Here is a 22172-nt window from a genome sequence, read left to right as displayed (position 1 = left end):
TCGATGAGATCTAGTTCAATTGTCAAAGTTGAGGTCTCATAAATGACTTTAAGTCATGGCCCAATTGATATCTAGTAATCAGGTATGTTGTAATTTTTCATATAGATATTTGATTTATATATGTGATATATATATATATATAGAGAGAGAGAGAGAGGATTAATATTTATTTATTTAAAGTTTTAAAGTTTTTGGAAAAATGGTACTATTTAAAAACACATTAATGTAGTTTGCGCTTGATTTGGTAATTTGATGATGTCGATAATGACCCATTTACTTTAATAGTTGGTAGACTTTTTCTAAAGGTTTTTGTTATTTTTTAAAAAATTATTCCTATTTAGTAACCGTGCCAAACTCCCGTGCCAAATAGAACAAAATGATGTCATTTTTGTATAGTATTAGGTAAACTGTTCTTAATTATAACAAACTATTTCTAACTGTGTCAACTCTTTGGCCTAGAAAGAGATCGTGTGAAAACAAAAGGCTAAAGAGCTTTGAAGAGAAGGGTCAAGGAATTAAAGGAGCAGTTAGAAACATATATCGGCAAAGGACCTGACCAGGAGCAAGGGGCTTTACGTCACCAGCTTCATCAACTTTTTGGCCTGGGAAGAGATCGTGTGAAACAAAAGGGTAAGGTTGTTAATGGTCGGTTGTCGTCTATCCAAATTCGGTCCCACCAATACATATCCATACTAATTTCTTTGTACTCTACCCTATAATGTACACATAGAGTCTTACTCAAATCATATCCAAAAGAATTAGGTAGAGGTGGGTCTTATCCATTTGAGACCCACTTAATATGTATTTGTATATGGAGAAAAGCAAGAATATAATGAACATTTGACATACCGAAATTGAGAATAAAATGGGAAGTCAAAAGTGGCAAAATAGATTATGGTTCAATTAGATAAGAATTCCATCTAAATGGATAAAATTTAAGTTTGACAAAAATTTAAGCCGATACTAGATGATCAAATTAAATCATAACAAGTGATTGATCACGATGCGCGATGTATAACCAGCTTGTAACACGTTGATGATGATTGATGGCGCCCAATCATCATCCAACCAACTAGGCATTTTCTTTGGCTGAAATAATAACGATGCATGCATACGATTGAAAGGTTACTATAACCTTTTTCAAAAACATCTTTTTTTTTTATTGGACATGAGAGATGAAATGAGGAAAAAAAATGTCATTGTCAGCCAATTTTAACACATATTATGGACTTTAATTTTATACAATCGTCATGAAGGTTGGAGTACCACTTGACTGACTTGATGACCGTTTAAGTGTTTTATCCGTGATAAAGTAATCTCTATTCTCATATTAATTTCACTAAAACAAAAATGATTATTTCCTATATTATATATTACCACGCATGATTTCTGAAAATCATAATAAATTAATACTTTCTATTGTGGTCCGATAAAAATTTAAGTTTTAACCACAGTTAATTATTATCTATTATGATTAATTTTATAAATAATGAAAATATTTGCTACAGCTTTTAACTGTAGTAAATAATTTGGTATTGCTTGCAAAAACTGGCTATATAATAGACGTTGTGCAATCATAATTAATTAGTATTTATTATATATAATTTTTTTACTTCTAACCATAGTAAATTAACCATAATGAAAAACTATATTTCTTCAAATGTTTCAAGTTGTTTCAATATCAAAACTATATTTCTCCAGATGTACTAAGTATATGTGTAGTAAATAAAAGCGTGGACGTGCATGATTGTTGCAGTAAATATATATGTCGTAATCAAAGTTGATTCTAGTACATGCATGCCAAAGAAAATATGTAATAGGAAGTTGAAATTGATATCGACCAAGCTCAAAAAAAGAATAACTACAAATATATATATATATATATATATATATTACTTAAATAGCAAGCTAGTTGAATTAGTGCAATAAAGAAAAGGGTTAATTACACTTTCACCACTTTAAAAATATGGCTGAAAAAGATGATGTGGTGAAAACATGGCCTGAAGTTAGGGGACTAAAACGAGAATGGAATGAAGTTAGGGGATGAAAATTGTCTTTAAGCCTTTTATTTTCAGTCAATCACAATGCAAGCCCCAATTTAAAAAGTCACATGCCTAGCATGTGACTTTTTCCGGCGAGTGACTCAAATTTCCAATCAAATTTGTACCAAAATTGAGATTTTTTCAATTTTACGGGATCAAAATAGAACTCTAGTAACTTAGTGGACTAAAACGAGAATGGCCTGAAGTTAGAGGACGAGAATTGCTTTTAATCCTTCTTAAGTTGTGCAGCAGAAGTAATAATCTGATCATTATCAAATGAACTCAACACTTCCTCAATATCGGAAAAAAACATTGGAGAATGCGTTCTATTGGCTTCAACAGCATCATGCAGAGGACCTGGCAAATCTGGTTGAACCACAATGTTGTACAGAGCATCGAGAAGGTCCCGAAGTCCGTTTCCTTTCGGTGGAGGGGAAAATAATAGCTCAAACAAGGCCCTCTTGCACAAACCTGATGGCCTTGAATCCCACTTTTCTTTCTTGAATGTGTCGTGGAAAAACTTTTGGGACATGAGTAATTTGAGAACCACGGCAGTAACTTGGTTGCCCACGAAAAACATCGACTTTACAAACATAGCAGCATCACTTCTACTTGCTATTTTACCGAAAATTGCATCACCTGGATGGCGTTCCAATAGGTCAGACTTTTCAAGTATCAACAGCGACAATTGAAGGAAGAAGCAGCCATCTCATCACCGAGTTTAAGTCTTCTTACCTAATACCTTTTGTGTTTTCAGCATAGTAATTGCTTACAGCTTCTTTAACATTTCCAACCGCAGATGCATACTTCACCTTAGTCTGTTCAACGTTGTCTTCTTTTGATGAGCATATCAGAACATAATCCCATGCCACTTGCTTGGCACATTGGATTTTAGACAATTCAATGCCATACAGAGGGCCAAATCTCAGCAGCAACATGTGCAGCACCACTGACTCATTATCGTTGATGTGAACTTCTCTTGGCACCAAATTGTTGTTGAATGCTTCCATTATCCTCAGGCAAGTCTCACTGGTTCTACTTATCATTACTGTCCACCTAATATATATATATTTATAGGCTAAGTATTTTATTTGGGAAATCACTTCACACACTTAAGCACACACACACTTCTATTTATGCAAATATACACAGTCTCCGGAAGACGACACTGGAGTAAGAGATTTGGTTTCGATGGGACTCTGAATTAAGTCTAATTGCATTCCACTTTCCTGGTCACTTGTCTTATTGCCAAACATATACACTCCCTGGTCACTTGTCTTATTGCCAAATTCGCTTATCTCTTGTTTTTCTTGATATCTTAACTTGCATTTTTAATTATCGTATACCAAGTTTTGTCTTGTTTTCAGAAGCGGATGCCTGCTTTCTTAAGTTGTGTAGCAGAAGGAATAATCTGATCATTATCAAATGAACTCAGTACTTTCTTAATATCGGAAAAAAAAAAAACATTGGAGAACGTGTTCTATTGGCTTCAATGGTATCATTCAGAGGGTCTGGCAGATCTGGTTGAACCACAATGTTGTACAGAGCATCAAGAAGGTCACGAGGTCCGTTTCTTTCTGGGGGAGTGGAAAATAATAGCTCAAACAAGGCTCTCTTGCACAAACCTGATGGCCTTGAATCCCATTTTTCTTTCTTGAATGTGTCGTGGAAAAACTTTTGGGAAATGAGTACTTTGAGGACCACGGCAGAAACTTGGTTGCCCACGAAAAACATCGACTTTACGAACATAGCAGCATCACTTCTACTTGCTATCATACCAAAAATTGCATCACCTGGATGGCGTTCCAATAGGTCAGACTTTTCAAGTATCGACAGCGACAATTGAAGGAAGAAACAGCCATCTCAAATCATCATCGAGTCTAAGTCTTCTTCCCAAATACCTTTTGTGTTTTCAGCATAGTAATTACTTACAGCTTCTCTAACATTTCCAACCGCAGATGCATACTTCGCTTTAGTCTCTGCAACATTGTCCTCTTTTTATGAGCATATCAGAACATAATCCCATGCCACTTGCTTGGCACATTGGATTTTAGACGATTCAGTGCCATACAGAGGCCAAATCTCGACAGCGGCATATGCAGCACCACTGACTCATTATCATTGCTGTGAACTTCTCTTCGCCCCAAATTGCTGTTGGATGCTTCCATTCTCCTAAGGCAAGTCTCACTGGTTCTACTTATCGTTACCACCCACCTAATATATATATATATATATATATATTTGTGGGCTAAGTATTTTATTTGGAAAATCACTCCACACACACACTTCTATTTACACAAACATACACAGTCTCCGAAAGACGACACTGGGGTAAGAGATTTGATTTCGATGGGACTCTAAATTAAGTCCAATTGCATTCTACTTCCCTGGTCACTTGTCTTATTACCAAATTTGCTTATCTCTTATTTTTCTTGATATACAATGTTCTAGACTTGCATTTTTAATTATCGTACACCAAGTTTTGTCTTCTTTTTGCTTGTAATGTTCCGGGACAAGCCCTACTAACCTCCAACAAGTAACAACTTCCTCGTCAATAGATAATTATTTTTGCTAATGTGACAAGTTTTTGTTCATGCTTGCCTATTACGTGGAAGACATGACTTACAGTTAGACCAATATTATTTCATGAAAATAGATATTTTCAAGAATCCAAGGATATTAAGATCATAGTCAACCAACCTCTTAATATTTTTATATTGAAATTATGTAAGATTATTCGGCTTTTTTTTAAAATAATAATTACATTCATATCTTAATAAATTGGGCATTCTATTGAATCGATCAATACATCAATATAACAATAAAATAATTAAATAACCCACATATCATATGAGTAAGATTCAAACACAAATCATTAAAATAAGACCCAATTGCTAGATTTCACTACAAAAAACATGCAATATTTAACTATGTCTAATTGTCATGGTTAAAAGTAAAAAAATCGTAGCAAATATTCATTGATCGTGACCATATAACGGTTGTTGACTGTGGTATTTGCGACGGTAGCTAAAACATTTAGCTATGGCAAATATTTTGACCAAGGCTCTTAGCCATGTCAAATAACTATTTCTTAATGAAAATTCTATATATTTGCAATAATTTTATTTAACCGTGGTTAATAAAACTTATTTAACACGGTCAATTCATAACTATTAAAATTATAATCAATAGTCATTTTTTTTAGTGTTTTTCGATTTTTAAGGGAGCTATTTTGTAATTTTTTTGGAATTTACTGTTCAAATTTCATTATTCTAGTTTTGTACTGCATCTCTTTTTTCTTTATTGGGCTTTCCATAAAAACCATGCCCAGTTGAGCCCAACTTCAGTTAATCAGATCTATGTTCAATAATTCAGCAAATTAATTAAGTTGACCCAATAAATTATTATGCTTGTAATTAATTATCATTCCTCCTTGGATTTTCCATGATCAAAACTTAATTGTTCACATCAATTCCTTAATTCGCAACCATCCCCTAAGCTTATTTTTAATTAAGGGGTTTAATGCAATTTACCCATATGAACAAATTATGCCCTATAAAAAAAAACTTATAATTTATTTTTTGACTTCGTTATAAAAAAATATAGGAAAGTAAATTATTAAATTTTACAAAATACATGAGTAGACTACTAATTCTTTCTTCATAAAAAATAATTTATTTATTTATAATATGACATATGAGTTGCTTGCATTTTTCACTTAATTAAGAGACATCAGCTCTTAATCAAAGTACAATGCGATAAAGAAGAAGAGAAACGTTAATTATTATTGATATTGAATGCAATAGTTGCTGAGTAATAAACTTACAGTACTACTATTTTTATGTGGTCTAATTGTTAACTTGTCCGGAACATTGAAAATTCCTAGACGTATCAGAAGATAAGAATTGATTCAATTTGACCAAACTCGTATGCTCATCAACAATCTCTTAATCCTATATATACTCAAATTAAGAAAATACACGAGAACAAATCATCTCGTGTAGGCACAGTAATGGCGGATTGGATTTTCAATTTTTGTTGCATCTTTTATTTTATTTCATATAAGCCAAGTGTGTAAAGTTTACGTTACCAATTTTATCTAAGGAAAAATTATATGCACGTGACATGGAACGGTAGGTGATTCTTGGATGTACGTGATAAGGTAATTCTTAGCTTTTTCTATCCCTTTCTGAAGAACTTTATGTTATGATTTTTCAACAGCGGACAAGTTTAACTATCATTGTAACTTTGGTTCATGCTATATATCTCAATGCGTACATACATTCCATGATCATGAAGAAGAGGATTTGTTTCAAACTGTTGATGTTTTTTCTCGGAGAAACAAGAAAATATCTGGAAATGAAAATAACGGCTATAGAGAAGTACCTCATTGCCTCCTTCAATCATCCCCCCAAGAGGGAGGTGGAATCAACAATCGTAGAACGTGACGGTCAGCTCATCGTTGGCTAATTCCCTCGTTTCCTCGATGAGTTTATTAACTCCGTTCTGGAATCCTTCTGGCATTGATCCGATCATCAATGTCGTGAGAGTTGGTATTCCTGCCAGTTTATAAGGGATCGTTTCCAATCTATCACACTGCTCGATTGTCAAAATAGTAAGCCTTGCCAAGGCTCCTGTCTGCATCTCCAACTCCTCTATCAAATGCAGCGTTACCAGTTTAAGACGTCTGAGTTGGGGGAAATTTAGCTCACAACACACCATTTGCTTTCCTACAAATGCATCATTGCACAGGACAAGGCTCCTGAGATTGGGAAGCTTCCCTAGCACTGGCATTGGGTCTTGTTTGAATTCAGATCCATTAAACACCAGCTCAGTGAAATTTGAACCAATCTCCCGATGAAGTGGTAACTCACCAATGTATCCCTCTATGTCCAAAGCATTAAGCGCGTTACACTCTAGCAATGCTGCCACAATAGAGAGCCTTGCCACCGAGTAAGAATCGAAGTTTTTCACCACAATTGACGACCGGCCTAATAATTTAACTCTATTCAAAGTGCTGATAGTGTTCTTTAAGTCCACATTGTGCCCATCCACAATCCCTGTCAGAATTTGAAGGTTTTCAAGCTGTAGGAGATCATCCGCATCACATATGCTAGCATTGAAGTTTTCAAGTATTTCAAGCTTTTTCAAACTGTCCAGCTTCAACTTATCTTTAGTATCACTTTGAAATGCTGAAGGAAAGTATAGATGCCTCAATCTTGATAGCTTCCTCAGGACATTCGGTATAGTCATTACACAGGAAACTCTTACACGTAAGTCCAACGTTTCCAAGAACGGAAAGTTGCTTAAAGCAGATGGAAACTCCAGGAGATAGCATCCTTGGAAACCTAGGTACCTCAAGTAAACTAGTTTCTCTATACCTCTTGGAAGCTTTCTAACTCGAAAATCAACTCCATCAAAGTTCAAAACTCTTGTCCATTGGAACCCCTTAAGGTCAGAAAACTCTCTAGGCCAGGTTGATCTAGGCAGAGATTTTTCTGTATCAAAGAAAAGAATAGCTCTAATATGCTTGGCCTCAGGAACGTTTACAGAAAAGTCGTTTCTATCTTCAAACTTGTTCAAATATATGGCAACTCTGTGTGTTGAGGAGCTCTTTTTATTTCCAGGTCCAAAATCAATAACCTGAAAAAACTCTTCTCGTGTGCCTTTCCATTCACAGAGATCACGTATTAGATCATGAACCTGGCATGATTTGAACCTTCTCGAGGATGACGCCTGCTCCTGTTCCTCCACTATCACCAAGCTTCTATTCACCAATTCGTTAAAATAATCTTCAGCAACTTCAATTCTTGCTTTACCACTTTCATCTCCCGCTGATATCAGCCCTTCAGCCATCCACAATAAGTACAATATTTCGACTGATATAGCCTGATCCGGTGGGAAATGTCCCAAGTAAATAAAACACGGCTTCAAATGAAATGGTAATTCTTTGTAGCTCAAAATTATAGTATGCAATACCGACTTAACAGTACGTTGAAAGTCTTGGTGCAGGTTTTGAAAGTCTTGCTGCAGTCTGTGCAGTATCAGATCCCAGTATTCCAAATTCTTCGCCCTCAAGATACCACCGATCACAGCTATAGCTAATGGGACGCCTGCGCAATGTCGGACTATTTCCTTCCCAATCACCTCCATCTTATCAGCTGCAATGTACTCAATGTCTGCCAAAAACCAAAGATAAAAGCAGTACACACATTTAATCCAAAAATACCATATGATTACAATATTTGATTTGATATAATTACATAGATCAAACTCTGCCTAGTAATTCAGTTCACATACTAGCAGAAAAGTCACTCTCCATGCTTTGACACTGTTCTGCTTAGAGCAAGAACAAGCCTAGTTTGATTGCTAAGAGGAAAAGCAAATGAGATTTATGTAATCCCAATATAATTTGCACAATTGTAAATAGAAGACAATTTTTCTTGACATTTATAATTGAAACATTTGATTAAGATTTCAGAGTCGTGAGTGATAGCAGATGTACATAGATCTATATCTATAATTACGAAAACAAAGAGGTAAAAGCCACATCTTTCTTGCAAATAAGATAATAATAAGTTATGTAATGATAATTTATGAAAGACTAATACAAGAATTTGGCATATTATCGATAATTTATGTAAAATGCCAAATGAGGCGTAATATTAGAAATTTTGTGATTTTCTTTTGTTATCGGCTGCATTTTCTATCCAAATTTTAACGGAAAGATATAGTTATAAACGAAAATTTTGAAAAGGGTTGTAAGTGTAATTTCAAAAAGTTTGGAAGAAAAGTATAATTTTGAATTTTCAGTGGACGCTCTAAATGTAATTAACTCTTTATTTAATTTATTCTAAGGTTAATTACATTTAAACTCTATTCGAAAATGCAAAGTACACTTTCCCTTAAAAAAAATTTAAAATGCACTTACACCCCCTCCAAAAAATATTTGTTTACATCTAACTCTCTTCTGTTAGGGATTGGACACAAAATACTGATATTAGTAAAATAAATTAAATCAATTTTTAAATTTGCCCTTCATTTAACATTCTCATATATACTCTTATACTTATAAAAGGCTAAATATAAAGTATATATATATATATATAGAGAGAGAGAGAGAGCTAATAATATTGAGGTTAATATCATTTCATTTTTTCCCCTTATAAGTACAAATTATTACATGATAATATAAAATGAGGGACAAAACTAAAATTTTACATAATCCTTTTGTTAACTCAATATTTTTCGTCCAAATTTTAATATAAGAAGGTCGGGTGTAAACAGTAAATCTTTTAAGGGGGTTTTTAAATTTTTTTTGGGAGAACATATAATTTTATATTTTTAGAGGAAATCCAAGTGTAATTAATCCTTTATTCTAGCGTAACAATTTGATTTGGTGTCTGAATTAACTGGTATATATAAGCTTCATATACTATTCCAACCAATGTTCATCTACCTATCGCATATCTATGGATCACGGTTGCATCTGTATACAACATTTCAAGATTCCAACCATATGCATCCAAGAACATAATAGAAGTGAGATGGAAACAAACCTGGGTCATTCAGTCCAGATTTGATTTCGAACAGTTGCCAACTCTCTGCCATGCCCAACGGGCGCACCTCCAGTACATCTGTGGCTATTGCTGCCACTCTTATCGACCAGGTTGTGATCAGAATTCTGCTTCCATTACAGTCATCCGGGAAGGCAAACCGCAAGTTGTCCCAGGCCTCCTCAGACCAGAGATCATCCAAAACAATAAGGTATCTCCTGCCCTTTTGGGCTTGGTAAAGCTGCTCCATCAACTCCATGGTTTCCATCTCTGCGATCTCATTCTTACTCCGCAGGCCCGAAGCAAGAGAGAGCAACATAGTCTCCAGAATATCTCTGGCCTGAAAGTCCTGCCCTATTGCAGCCCAAGCACGGTTGTCAAAATGTTTCACCAGCAAAGGGTCATTGTACAACAATTTTGCCAGAGTCGTCTTCCCGATACCTCCCATACCCCGTATTGCAATCACTGACAACTCAGGTTTTCCTCCTCCCAGCAAATACGACCTCAACCTCTCTTTATTTTCCTCCATCCCGATGAGGACAGGCGGCGAATGATCAATATTTGCACCAATTACTTGTTCTTGCTCATCCAAATTACTGCTGCTGGATATTTGTCTTGCACCAGCTCTTGCTACTGGATTGACGGCGTCCATGAAATGTTTGAGCTGATCGATTCTGCTCCTGAAGATGTAAAGATCCTTATGGAGGCTCCTGCCCGTGAAGCAATACTCGAGAAGGTAACTGATGATCAGACCACCTGATGATTTCCCTGTAGCCTCCTGTCGGGCGTAACATTCTACAGCATCCTCGATCTCATAAGCTAGGTGCGTTACTCGTTTCCTCAAGTCCCCATTAATGATATTTTTACTTCCATCTGCCTCGATTAAGAATTCTTCTATTGCACTGAGATCTAACCGGAGCTGTACAATTCCAGCCCTCAAATCTCCTGCATATCTCGCCGGAACTCCATCATCAGCCAAAAGTAAATAATCAAGCCTTTCCACAACCGTACGCACAGCGGAGACCGTCGTCATCTTTGGTGGAGGTTTTCTTTCCAGATTTACTCACTTTGCAAGGATACAAAGTTGTCTTTCCATCTAGAAAACATGATTCATAATATGATCAATATTTTATAATTAATTTAATTAGATCAAAACTTGGTTAAAACTAAAAGAAGTTCTTTTTTCACTGCTTTTAGTCAACAATTGGCATCCAGTGGAATTCGCACACTCTATAAAACCAAAATGATACACGAAACAAGAATTACTCTCTATTAATAATAAAATATAGATAATGTAAAATTTGTGTGGTGGAATGAAGTGGACGACCCCATTGACTTAAAAATCACCACGGAAATTTTCTTTTTTTGAAGAAAATTAATTGTGAGCAAAAGGCCTCATTGGGTGTTGCTATTGACTTGGGAAGGGAGACCAGCAAGAAAAAGAGAAAAAGTAGTTGAAATAGTTGATGGAGGTATTTGATTTATTATAATATTAATTATATATATATTAGGGTAAGTTATAATTATCTTTCTTAATATAATTATAAATATTTTTTATTATTTTAAAAAAATTACAAATATTTTTTCTTAAATATAAAATAATCATGTACCTTTTAGATGGTGATGTGGAAATTATTATTTTATTTTTACTGAATCTTTTTCTCTTTAAAAAATATAAAAAGAAACTTGAGAGTGAGTAATGTAAAAAAATCTATAAGTTATATTAGTTCATAAAATATATAAAATTATAATCTAAAAATATATTTTTATCAATTTAGCATAAAAATAGATGAAAATTTAATAGAGTATAACGAAATGGGTCTAATGTTAAAAGAACATTAAAATGAGAGAGTATTTGTAATTTTTTAAATAATGAGTAAGTATTTATTTTTAAATTTTAGAAAAAATGACTGTAATTTACCTTATATATTAATATTAAAAATTAATGTATTTGATTGTTACTGAATAAAATTTATAACATAATTGCAATAAATTCATAAAAAATTGCATTTAAATGATAATAATTACATTTTTAGTATTTAAAAAATGTTAAAAAAAATATTTCAATTAGATTTTATCGAACCAAACCAATCACAAAATTTACATTATTGTTAATTTTTGTGAAATTATGCATCAATAACACTATAGATACATTATACTTATCAAAAAGTTTAGGTTGGAATTTGGATTAAAATTTTCAACAATGTTGAATTTCCACTCACATTTTCCTCTCCTCGCTTACTGCTACATTTTCTCCCAAGTCTCTGGTGTTGTCGGCCTGACCTGCCTGTGTTCTTGCAGTTCTTACAAATTCATCAAGAAAAAAAGACAATCCAGTCCAAATTTCGCCAGAAATTTATGCTTTCTTTCTCTGTTTATCTAAATTTTCTTTTCAAATTGCTCCAACTTTTTCCTGTTTGGGAGTAAGTAACATCATGTACTTCAGCAAACGTAAGCAAATCAAAGCTCTGAAGGGAGTAAATGGAGTCGAGCTCATGCCCCTGGTTGAATCTGAATCCACAGAAAAGCCTGCGCGAAGGATCCTTAGATGTCCCAGCAAAGTAAAAGAGTCTGCCGCAGATAGCCGGCCAGTGAGTTATCCTGGTGAAACTTCCGGCCAGCCAAGATTATCCGGTGACAATCCCGGCCAGCAAAAAGAAGCTTCAAGTGGCAATAATAAGGTTGGGAGGCTGAAAGATTCACTTCCAAGGTTTGGCCCTTTGTACGGCATCGACATAGAAGCAGTGCAGGCCACCAAGAAGAAGGCGTGGAAGCATGTTCTGAAAAATTCATCCGAGGACGACCCCTCAGTAATTATGGAGATCTACTCAACAGCAATCAGGAAAGTTGAAAAAGAAGCAAGGGAAACGTATGCTGACAGAATACCAGGAACAGGATCTGATTTCCGATGGATGATGATCAAAGATGGTTGTTTCTTTCTCCAATTGGCGCTGTTTATTCTTGGATGTTCCGAGCAACTCAAATACCCTTCAAATGATCCCATTTTCGGCAGAAAACACAATAAGAAGGATATCAAGAAGTGGTTGGAGGCAATGTTCTTCGTCGGCAACCAAATCCCACTTGTGATTCTCAAAGAATTAATGAACCAAAAGTTTTTCCAGGACGTGATTGCGAGAGGAAAATGGGAAACACCCCCATCAGATTTGTGTAAAAAGGCCTTGTATGAGTTGCTGATTTTGCCTGCAGTTAAAAGAAACGTGCCTCTAAAATGGGGCAGTAACTTAGCAGACCAGCAGCCTTCTGATATGCTCCACGGCCTCCAACACCTGGTGATCGGACCGGGCACATCAGGTGATCTTTCTGGTGAATATGAAGCAGACGATGACATTGACTTGGAAGCCAATGAAGAGGATATTGGGGATTATGAAAGAATTTTTGCTAGAGCCATTGACGATGGCAATGAAACTTCCCCGCCTAACAATTTTGATCGTGTAAGAATGTTTCTCAATGCCATTGGCTTTCGTAGTGCAATTGATGATCGCAAAAGAGTTTTTCCGTGTGCGACAGAATTGAAACGGGCTGGTGTTCATATCAAGAAACTCAAGAGTGGGGGAGCTAGAAGCATTTGTTTCAAGAGTTACTATGTCTGGGCATATCTTTATCTGCCTGTTTTTCCCGTTGATGATCATACGGAGTTAATATTCCGAAACTTGAAGACGTATGAGATAAGTCATCAGCAACCGGGGAAACATAGGCAAGAAGTTAGCTCTTACCTTCGGGTTATGAGCGATATAATTCAGACAACCAAAGATGCAAAACTCCTGGAAAAAAGAGGAATCATTCAAGGAAATTCAGACGATGTGGAGAAGTTGCCGGGAATACTGTACAGGCTGAGTTCTGAAGACATAAGATTGACGCATGAATTTCACACGCTGAGGAGACAGATCAGGGGTTACTCCAGCCCATGGATTCATTACAAAGGAGTTGTTAACTTGGTTGTATTTCTTACTTTTCTTCAAACTTTCTTGGCCTTATTGTCATATTTCAGACCTCCTAAGCCCTAATTTCTTTCTTAATACATTTGTAATAAACAAACATTATTGGATTATGACTCAATTCCACCAAATCATGTATGGCTACTCTAAGTCCATCTCTAAAACCACTGCAAAAAACCATTTGTCCTTGTAATCATCATATGGACTTCGGATCAAATCATGCATGAAGCATAATCTATATGCTTTAGGAACATCTTTTGCTAGCTTTGTATGATGTCAATTCCACAACTTCCGATCAGGCTTGTTTTCCTTCTACACTTGCCAATTTTCAGACTAAAAATGGTAGCTTCTTGTTTTAAATGATAATTCCTTGTATTGTTCATAAACCCCCTACAAGTGGCTGATACAACAGGGTCCGGTAACGGATTGGAATTTCTATTTTAAATCATATTTCACCTCCTACTCCATTCAACATACACATGTAACGTGTATAAAGATCGCATAATGTATTTTATTTAGAGAAAGATTTTGTACACATAGCATGTGTATATTGAATTTTTCAATATTTGACTTGTTATTTATAAAAACATTTATGGTTGAACATGTGACAAGTATGAATTCCCAAACATCGGTGTTCCGTTCAGATAAATCATCCCAACTTCAGCAACGCGTCGTTTGTTTTCTATAGAGGTGGTTACTAGTTTGTTGCAAGGATTCTGAATCTCCCTCTGATCTTGCTATGTCTCCCATCTTTCCACCTTTCTTCAGCGTACCTCTCCCAACTTTCCACCTTTCTTCAGCGTACTATCAGCTTCCTTCCAAGTCAAGTGGCTCCCAGTGAAGTAAATACAAATTATATATCACTATATGATTCATCATTTTATTTCATCGTTACACTAATTACACGATAAGTGTATTTTTTCACTTACCATATAATTAATTTCAATCTGGTTAAATCTGATCTAGATTAGAAATTTACAGCCTACACATGTTCTTTTCATGTCCGGACCTTTCAGTTGCTCTAGTCCCACCTTCACGGGTCGGTCCTGGACAAACGTGGACAACAGCATCTTAAGTTGACCAGACGGTTCTAAAGTTCCGGTTCTTATCATTTAAATGGGTTTTCAGCTCCGTCGCTGACATGTGAAGAAGAGAGAACAATTTAGTTGCAACAGCAAAAAAGCTGACCTCCAAGATTATAACATACATGTAAATCATTTAAGTTTGTGACATCAATGTGGTAGCTGTAATTATACAAAATAACTCCAGAACCTGTATAACTTCACCTCCTGTACACTTTTGATCGAAGAAGGGGACTACGAGAATGAATAATAGCAGCAGTAATAGCAAAAGACTGCAGTGTCGACAGAGTTGATTGGAAATGGATGTAGTACAAACCCTCGTGGATATTCACCATTTTCAATGCTGGTACTTCTTGTTTTGAACCCTGTAAGAATTAGCAAAAGGGCATGGTTACATCTATGTTTTGCACTTTTCGTGTAATTGGTATACTACGAAAACTGACTGATTGAATGGGTGTGGTAAACTTCATTCGGGCAAGAAAGAAATGGAGGAAGATGATCTCCAAACCTGAATGAAGAGATCAGTGGACTTGCATTCCCCTGAATCAGCCATCTCAGATGAAGAATCCGCACTACTTGACCTGATGTTGAGAACTGTTATTGGGCAGCCGATATCCCAGCCACCGCAATCGCAACGGCCACCAGAGATCCACCTCTCAGTAAGACTTGAAGGGCCACCGATTCTTGTTCTTGGTCCACCGTGAAGGCCTGCAGGAATTAGAACGTCTATGCTCGTTGCGCATTCCCCATCATCTCGGGAGCATTTGGAAGGTACGGAAGTTTCTAGAGAAGCATCATTCCCTGATTTTCTGAGGAATTTCAGCCCCCATCCTCCTACGTCAGCCTCCTCACGGTTCTTGCAGATGTCTTTTACGATAATGGCAGCCAACTCAAGATTCAGGAAATAAATGTTTTCTGCTCTGGCCTTGACCCAATCGACACTGTTACGCATGTCTGCAGATGGCTCCCAAGGAGCATCTTCAAAAATAGCACTTGACCCCCAAAATTTCGAAGATGATCTTCGTTTATAAGAGTGGCTGGGCAGGAGAGCATTGACCACCTTACTTGTCAATCTCTTATTCTTCCGTTGGACATGAGTCGAGACTTGAAGCTCCCCTGTTGGATCATCACTGGAAACTGACAGAACAAACTGAGTCTCCCGGACTTCTGAATTATTTGAACACAATGTGATTGAAGTAGAAACGCGCATCTTGCCGACAAGTTCCAGCTCGAGTTCTTGAATATCACAGTCTTTCTTGCCTTTTTTACTTGAATGGAAAGTGTAGACATAATCCAAAACCTTGGATTCCAAAGACTCGACTCTCAACAAGTTGGCTACATAAACCTCGTTCTTATCATCGACGCTGAAAACATGGTGCGGTAACCCATCATTCCACGTACACTGCAGCATTCCCTGATATGAAGCAGCCGATGCAGAAGAAGATGACTTGTCAGAGGAACTCGAGTTTGTGCTCGATATAGAAACAAGCCTTTTATGCCCCAGTGCAGATACATTTCTATGATCAAGAACTGGTACCTCCTTTTGGGGCTTATGCGATAACGGATTGCTTAAATCACGTGGAGAGCCAGGGAAGTCAGAATAAACTGGTTTGCCAGCATCAACTAAACTTGTTCGACTAAAATTGACATCAAAGTCATTCGAGCCAAATTCTTTAAGCAAAGGGCTCTTCAGGATGTTTATCATGCTCTGGCTACCCGTGATGCTGCCAATAGGCCACTCATCAGTAGATTCAACGATTACGTCGGTTTCAGAAACCAAAGGACATTCAATAGCTAATCCAGCCATATTATACAAACATCTAGTTTTGCTTTCTGCTAAATTACTCGAGTCATTAGGCAAAACACGCACTTTCTGGACAGAATTCCAAGCTGCAGCACTCAATGCACAATACCGTATCAATTCAAGGCAATGAAGAACATACTTTTCATCGAATGTGATAATTTGCTCAGGGATAGTACTATGGAGACCACGAATATTTGCAAGAAACAACTCCCGGCAGGAAGAACTTGCTGTTGATCCTCTAACACTTGATATCGGAGCTTGCGGAGGATCTAATTCACTCCCGCATCTGTTGGAAACAAGTCTTTCTCCTTTCGGTTCTAGACTTTCAGTAGCATACTGCACTGTGTTCTTGTCCTTCCTACTCTCTTTCTGGACGTTCATGCTTACACCGTCCATATCCCGTCCTCAAGGGAGAAGAATACATTAATGGCGAAATAGTACTTTTTCACTTCAAGCTTCTGATTACACAAACCCACTAAGATTAAAAACTCAGCGCCGAGCTCTCTGTCAAGCAAATGATACTCTGAACCAATCTGGAAACAAAATAAAATAAGAAGTTAGTACAATTTGGTTTGAATGGCAATCCATAACAAACAGAAAAGAAGTGAATAACATCCCACAGAGCGCCAGAAATCGATAAACAATTAACATACAAGTTAAACCACTGAATCAGATGAAAAAAGGTTTTACTAGAAACATTAATAGAAAATCCTCTGGAAAGGGGTCTTATCTCTTAACACATGGTCTCATAGATCAATAAGAACAAATAGGAAAGACGGCAGCTCAATGTTCAAGAAAATAGGATTAGTAACATACACTCAAACTCAAGAATAGCTGCTCGCCTTTCCTCCTTACAATCATTATATATTGTATGCAATCAACAATGTAGCATCAGTAGGGAAAATATCACTTACATGATAAAGCATAAGGGAAGGTGAAAACACAAGATTCTTAACCAGATAAAAGACAAGCGAACAGGAAAAGTTTTGAGTTAAAACTTTCACGTGACTCTGGAATATAAAATGGTTCTTAATCATCAACCATGTAGAAAAGCATTAAGATAAATAACGAGTTCTTATTCAACTATTCTTGTCTGAATATCAAAACAAACCATCAGACAGACGAGGATGCACTGACCAATACAGAGAAGTGGGTGCAACTAGCCTAGATTCTACATATGCTCCAACAAGATTCTACTAGCATAAAAGAGAAGAACCTAGCCAATCAAATCCAACAAAATACTAACAATATTCTAGTAATTTCACTTACAATCACAGAAGTGTAAGTCACAAACCTTTCCAATGAACTCTAGAACCTTAAAATAACTCCTCAAACTAATAACCACAAGAAAACACACAAAGGAAGTAGAGACTCAGTAATAAAACAATTCAACACATCATAAACATGCATCAAAAGGACTACTTACTCACCTAAAGATATGGACTCAAAGCCAAAACACTACCATCAATCCAATACTTGAAGCAACCTCTGCATTCATCTCCAGGAGAAAAAGCTAAAACCCATCAAAGAAAACCCTTTTAAATTCATTCCCAAGACATACTCACAAAGTGAAAAACTTACCAAAATTAACAAGAAAAACACCACACGTAAGCTCAAAGTAAAACAAGAACACATGGGATGGCAAAAGAGAAAAAAGCGAAAAACTTTACCAACCTTCACATGGAAGAAGAACTTAAGCTTTCATCCCCACTACTCCAATCTTTTCAACCCACAACTAGAAATTACTGAGTTCACAAAAAAACAGATCCCAGTTGTTGAAAACTAAACCAGTATAGCAAACTACAGATACCCCACATAAATACAAGCACCCATCTAGAAAGCCAAACTGAGAAACTCAACTGAAAAATGGTTATACAATGGCGTAAGCCACGTTTGGTCTTGGAAAATTTGCATGGTCGGTCCCACACGCCACAAATTCTTGTGTTTTCATGGTCCAATCAAGCCTCCGGCCCCCCTATTCCGCGGCCGTGTTAGATATAAACTATAATTCAAAATAAGAACTGATGATAAATGCCGAAAACTCCAGAAAAATGAATATATATTTATGAGTGTAAACTATTCTGTGTGTATAGGAGGTGAGAGAAAGTGGAGAGAGAGAGAGAGAGAGAGAGAATGAAGTATATGTGTATGAGCTGGTATGCACGATGAGATACAGGAGTCATATGCCCTGTTGCCCACTAGGCGGCAAAAGGCGAGCGCATATGAACAGACGCATCGGCCATTAAAAACAAATGAAGTCCGAAGACAAAAGGAAGGACACAGTGGACCGTTGTCCTATTCCTCAAACATGTGACATTTAATCTCTGTGGATCACTATTTTTTATACGCACATTATTAGACATAAATACATGATTTTTAAATTTAAATCTTGATCGTGGATTTATGTTAATTTTTAAAATAATTTATTTTTTATTTAATTTAAATATATTTATTGATTTGAACTATTAATCTATTAAATTAATTTTTAAATTTGAATAAATTAAATAATATAATAAATCGTACACTATTAACAAGATAATATATATACATATGTTAGTATAGTAAAACATTTATTCTAAAACAATGATATATAATTTACATTATATAATAATATATATATATTAAATAAAATACGAGATAGGTACTATTTTGTAATAACATGTCTGGATTATTGCTAAAATTTTATATGCAATATAATTTTATAACTTATATTAAACACTTAGTGCTATAACCAAATATTTCTCTCTAATTTTGGGACAAGGACATTAAATTTGGAGGTGTTGTGTTCATGGGACATGAAAATTTAATGTGATGATGAGGGTGATATTTAATGTGGGCACCTCTTATCCAAATAGGATGCTATTTTGATTAATGTTGTCATGTATGGTAGTAGAATAGTGGCATCTTTCTTGTTGTTTTTGAGACTTTTGGATCTCTACCTTTGAACAATTTTGTGGTTGGTTTGGTAGGACGTGAAAAGCCAGGTCAACCCAATTCATCATGACTTAATCTGTAAGAATGAGTCACTTTTAAATAGATATTATGCATTCGATTCTTTTAATGGATGCGAGAATTATATTAAAATAATCAATACATGCCCTTACAAACAACATATGGTTTTCAGGGCATTTTCTGATTTGTGACGGTGATTGAGTTCAGTTGGTAAGAACGAATCACTTTCAATTAGATGATTGTGTATTTGATTCTTTTAATGGATGCGAGGACTTTTGAAAGTATCTTGATAAACGGTGTATAGTACTCTTGAGGGCATGTCCTGATCTGTGATGGTGATTGGATTCTGTTGATAAGAATGAATCACTTTCAATTAGATATTTGTGTATTTGACTTTTTTTTTATTGTTATTAGGACTGTTTTGAATCGTACTTTTAAGGGTATGTCCTGATCTGTGATGGTGATTGGATTCTGTTGATAAAAATGAATCACTTTCAATTAGATATTTGTGTATTTGACTTTTTTTTTATTGTTATTAGGACTGTGTTGAATCGTACTTTTGAGGGTATGTCCTGACTTGTAGGTGATTGGATTCTGTTGGTAAGAATGAATAACTTTCAATTAGATATTTGTGTATTTGACTTTTTTTTTTATTGTTATTAGGATAATTTGTAAATACCTAGATAAACAACACGCAATCTTACAAACATATTCCAACTTGTGATGGCGATTAAAGTCGAATGAATTTATGAAACAAGTGGCTTTGTAGAAAAAGTCCCCTAAGGCCCTAACTTTACTTCCCTCATAAAATTTTCAAAAAGGGAAAAACTGCTCAACTAATATCACTTTTCTCTGTTGCTAACCCCCCCCCCCCCCACCCACCCACCACCTCCTATTCAAAAAAAATGAAAAAAAAGAAATAGTGGTTATTACTTAGCACTGAGTCTGAGTCTATAGTTCAAAATTAGGCATAGCGTAATTTTGTTGTATATTGCTTGCACTGTCCGTATGGTAAAAAATTAGCATAGCTTAGCCCTGTAAACATTAACAAAAATACGCATTTTTCATTAAATTTTATTAAAATATTAAATATTAAATAATTATTCCCTTACCCGTTCCAATTTTTAGACGACTTTGTTGTTTAATATAGGTTTCAATTTTGAATTTCATTATCATCCATAAAATAAAGGTTGTACATTCGGAGTTTTCATGCGACGGCAATGTGTTAAAATACTAAATATTAAATAAGACTACTCAAGATGGTACGTCGTTCATGTCTGTTTATCATAAATAATCTTTCACATTTTAAAATATATTATAAATAAAATTCAAATATGTACACCAACACATCATATTAAAAAAAAAAAAAAAAAACTCAACTTAAATATATTATCGACACAATAAATAAAACAGTATTGTAGTATCATAAAATGTCGTTTATAAATAAAAAATTTATTTTTATATGAATATAGATTTGGCGACCATTTATCATAATTAAATTTATACATAATTTAAGTGGTAGTGGTGGTTGTATACTTGTGGTTGGGGAATAATTAGACCCTCCTCCCAATTACAAGAATTGACTCACTACAGTTGTCTGCAAGTCATGTATACCTACCTTTGGTTGTGATACAATTAATGAAATTGCACGAGACATTTTAAAATTTATTATTTTTTCTTTAATAGAAAAAATAAATAATAAATGTTGGTGTTGATTTAAATATTTTTAATAAATTGAAGCTTGTATTGTTAAGAAAATTTTGATCCAATGGTAAGATTCAGATCTTTTTATTTTTTATTTTAATCAGTGTACAGATCAAATTTATTTTTTTAGTGCAAGCGTCGTTCTTTGTATAAGTTTGGCCTATGTTGCAATAGTCGCTTCCTGGATTAAGAGGGTGTTTTGCTAAGTTTTCTTAAAATATTTTATAAGCTCTTACATTTTATAAAATATTTTAGGAGCTTATAAGATGTTGGATCTTATTTTAAAAATAAGCTCTCAAATCGTTTGGATAAAATAAGATGCTAAAGTTTATAAGATGTTAGGGTGTTTAGCATAATAAACTTTTTAATTGGTAAAATGATTAAAATGGACAGAATATTATTAGAATCGAATAAGTTGTTATTTCTGAACATATTTTATTTTAAAAAAATTTAAAATGATTTTATAAATAGTACACATTAATTTAATTTTGAATAAATATTTAATAAATAATCTTTTTTCAGTAACAAAAAGAATGACGAATTATTATCTAAACTTTTGAATAAAAATAATATATATGTATATTCATACTAGTCGAATATTAATATAGATATATAATTGATATTTTGTGTGTTAATAGAATAATTATTTCTAGCTGTATAATTTAATTTTATTTGTTAAATAGTGATCATATTATTATATTAATATTATAAATTGATTAATATATCGATTCGATCAATAAATTAAAATTATAATAAACTCAAATTAATTGAGACAAATATTCAAACATGTGGTGAGCATTAGTGATGAACTAGTTGAGGGATAGGTGGCCACAATGTTGTAGGGCTAAGACAATATTTGTGGTGCTGCAGAGGTTAGCAAATACATAGGTGATGCCGGTTTTAGTCTGTGTTTCATTGCATAAATGAATGAGTTTAATTGGCATATTGTGATTTTTGTGTAGTCCCACTGCGTTAAGGATCACAATGTTTGTAGTTATCATTAGAAATAGTTACATTCTTCTTCCTAAAGGTCTGATATAACTATATTAAAAAAAATTTATTGTTTGAAAAATTAC

General features: G+C 34.8%; 3 protein-coding genes across 8 annotated transcripts; 1 reads left to right on the top strand and 2 right to left on the bottom strand.

Moving 5' to 3' along the window:
• Window positions 1-6277: 6277 nt before the first annotated feature.
• On the bottom strand, window positions 6278-10631 carry LOC105171792 (putative disease resistance protein At1g59620). Its single transcript, XM_011093022.3, has 2 exons — window positions 9602-10631; window positions 6278-8221 (listed from the first exon to the last, which is right to left on the bottom strand). The coding sequence occupies exons 1-2, from the start codon at window positions 10629-10631 to the stop codon at window positions 6471-6473; spliced, it is 2781 nt and encodes a 926-aa protein (XP_011091324.1). The 3' UTR covers window positions 6278-6470.
• A 1402-nt stretch (window positions 10632-12033) lies between these two features.
• LOC148786750 (uncharacterized) lies at window positions 12034-13623 on the top strand. Its single transcript, XM_088886259.1, has one exon. It carries the CDS (start codon window positions 12034-12036, stop codon window positions 13621-13623), a length of 1590 nt encoding a protein of 529 aa, XP_088742385.1.
• A 332-nt stretch (window positions 13624-13955) lies between these two features.
• LOC105171736 (uncharacterized) lies at window positions 13956-18618 on the bottom strand. Of its 6 annotated transcripts, XM_011092939.3 has the most exons (6): window positions 18301-18618; window positions 18115-18185; window positions 17871-17953; window positions 15145-16973; window positions 14841-15001; window positions 13956-14690 (listed from the first exon to the last, which is right to left on the bottom strand). In XM_011092939.3, exons 4-6 carry the CDS (start codon window positions 16834-16836, stop codon window positions 14663-14665), a joined length of 1881 nt encoding a protein of 626 aa, XP_011091241.1. In that variant the 5' UTR covers window positions 16837-16973; window positions 17871-17953; window positions 18115-18185; window positions 18301-18618; the 3' UTR covers window positions 13956-14662. The 6 variants fall into 6 exon arrangements, with proteins under 6 accessions (XP_011091241.1, XP_020552737.1, XP_011091246.1 ...); XM_020697078.2 differs by lacking the exon at window positions 17871-17953; XM_011092944.3 differs by lacking the exon at window positions 18301-18618 and having other exon boundaries at window positions 14827-15001; window positions 18115-18294.
• Window positions 18619-22172: the final 3554 nt, after the last annotated feature.

The sequence above is a fragment of the Sesamum indicum genome, linkage group LG10 (genome assembly GCF_026168435.1).
Source record: "Sesamum indicum cultivar Baizhima isolate 11 linkage group LG10, ASM2616843v1, whole genome shotgun sequence".
NCBI classification, from domain to species: Eukaryota; Viridiplantae; Streptophyta; class Magnoliopsida; order Lamiales; family Pedaliaceae; genus Sesamum; species Sesamum indicum.
Note: the sequence above shows the minus strand (reverse complement) of the source record. Positions and strands in the feature narration are given on the sequence as shown.

Coding starts and splice junctions, on each gene's coding strand:
- LOC105171792 (XM_011093022.3), bottom strand. CDS start 10,631: ATGACGACGGTCTCCGCTGTGCGTACGGTTGTGGAAAGGCTTGATTAT. Junction 8,222..9,601: donor ATCTGGACTGAATGACCCAG/GTTTGTTTCCAT, acceptor GGTTTTTGGCAG/ACATTGAGTACATTGCAGCT.
- LOC148786750 (XM_088886259.1), top strand. CDS start 12,034: ATGTACTTCAGCAAACGTAAGCAAATCAAAGCTCTGAAGGGAGTAAAT.
- LOC105171736 (XM_011092939.3), bottom strand. CDS start 16,836: ATGGACGGTGTAAGCATGAACGTCCAGAAAGAGAGTAGGAAGGACAAG. Junction 15,002..15,144: donor CCACTGATCTCTTCATTCAG/GTTTGGAGATCA, acceptor TAATTCTTACAG/GGTTCAAAACAAGAAGTACC. Junction 14,691..14,840: donor CGATCAAAAGTGTACAGGAG/GTGAAGTTATAC, acceptor TTCACATGTCAG/CGACGGAGCTGAAAACCCAT.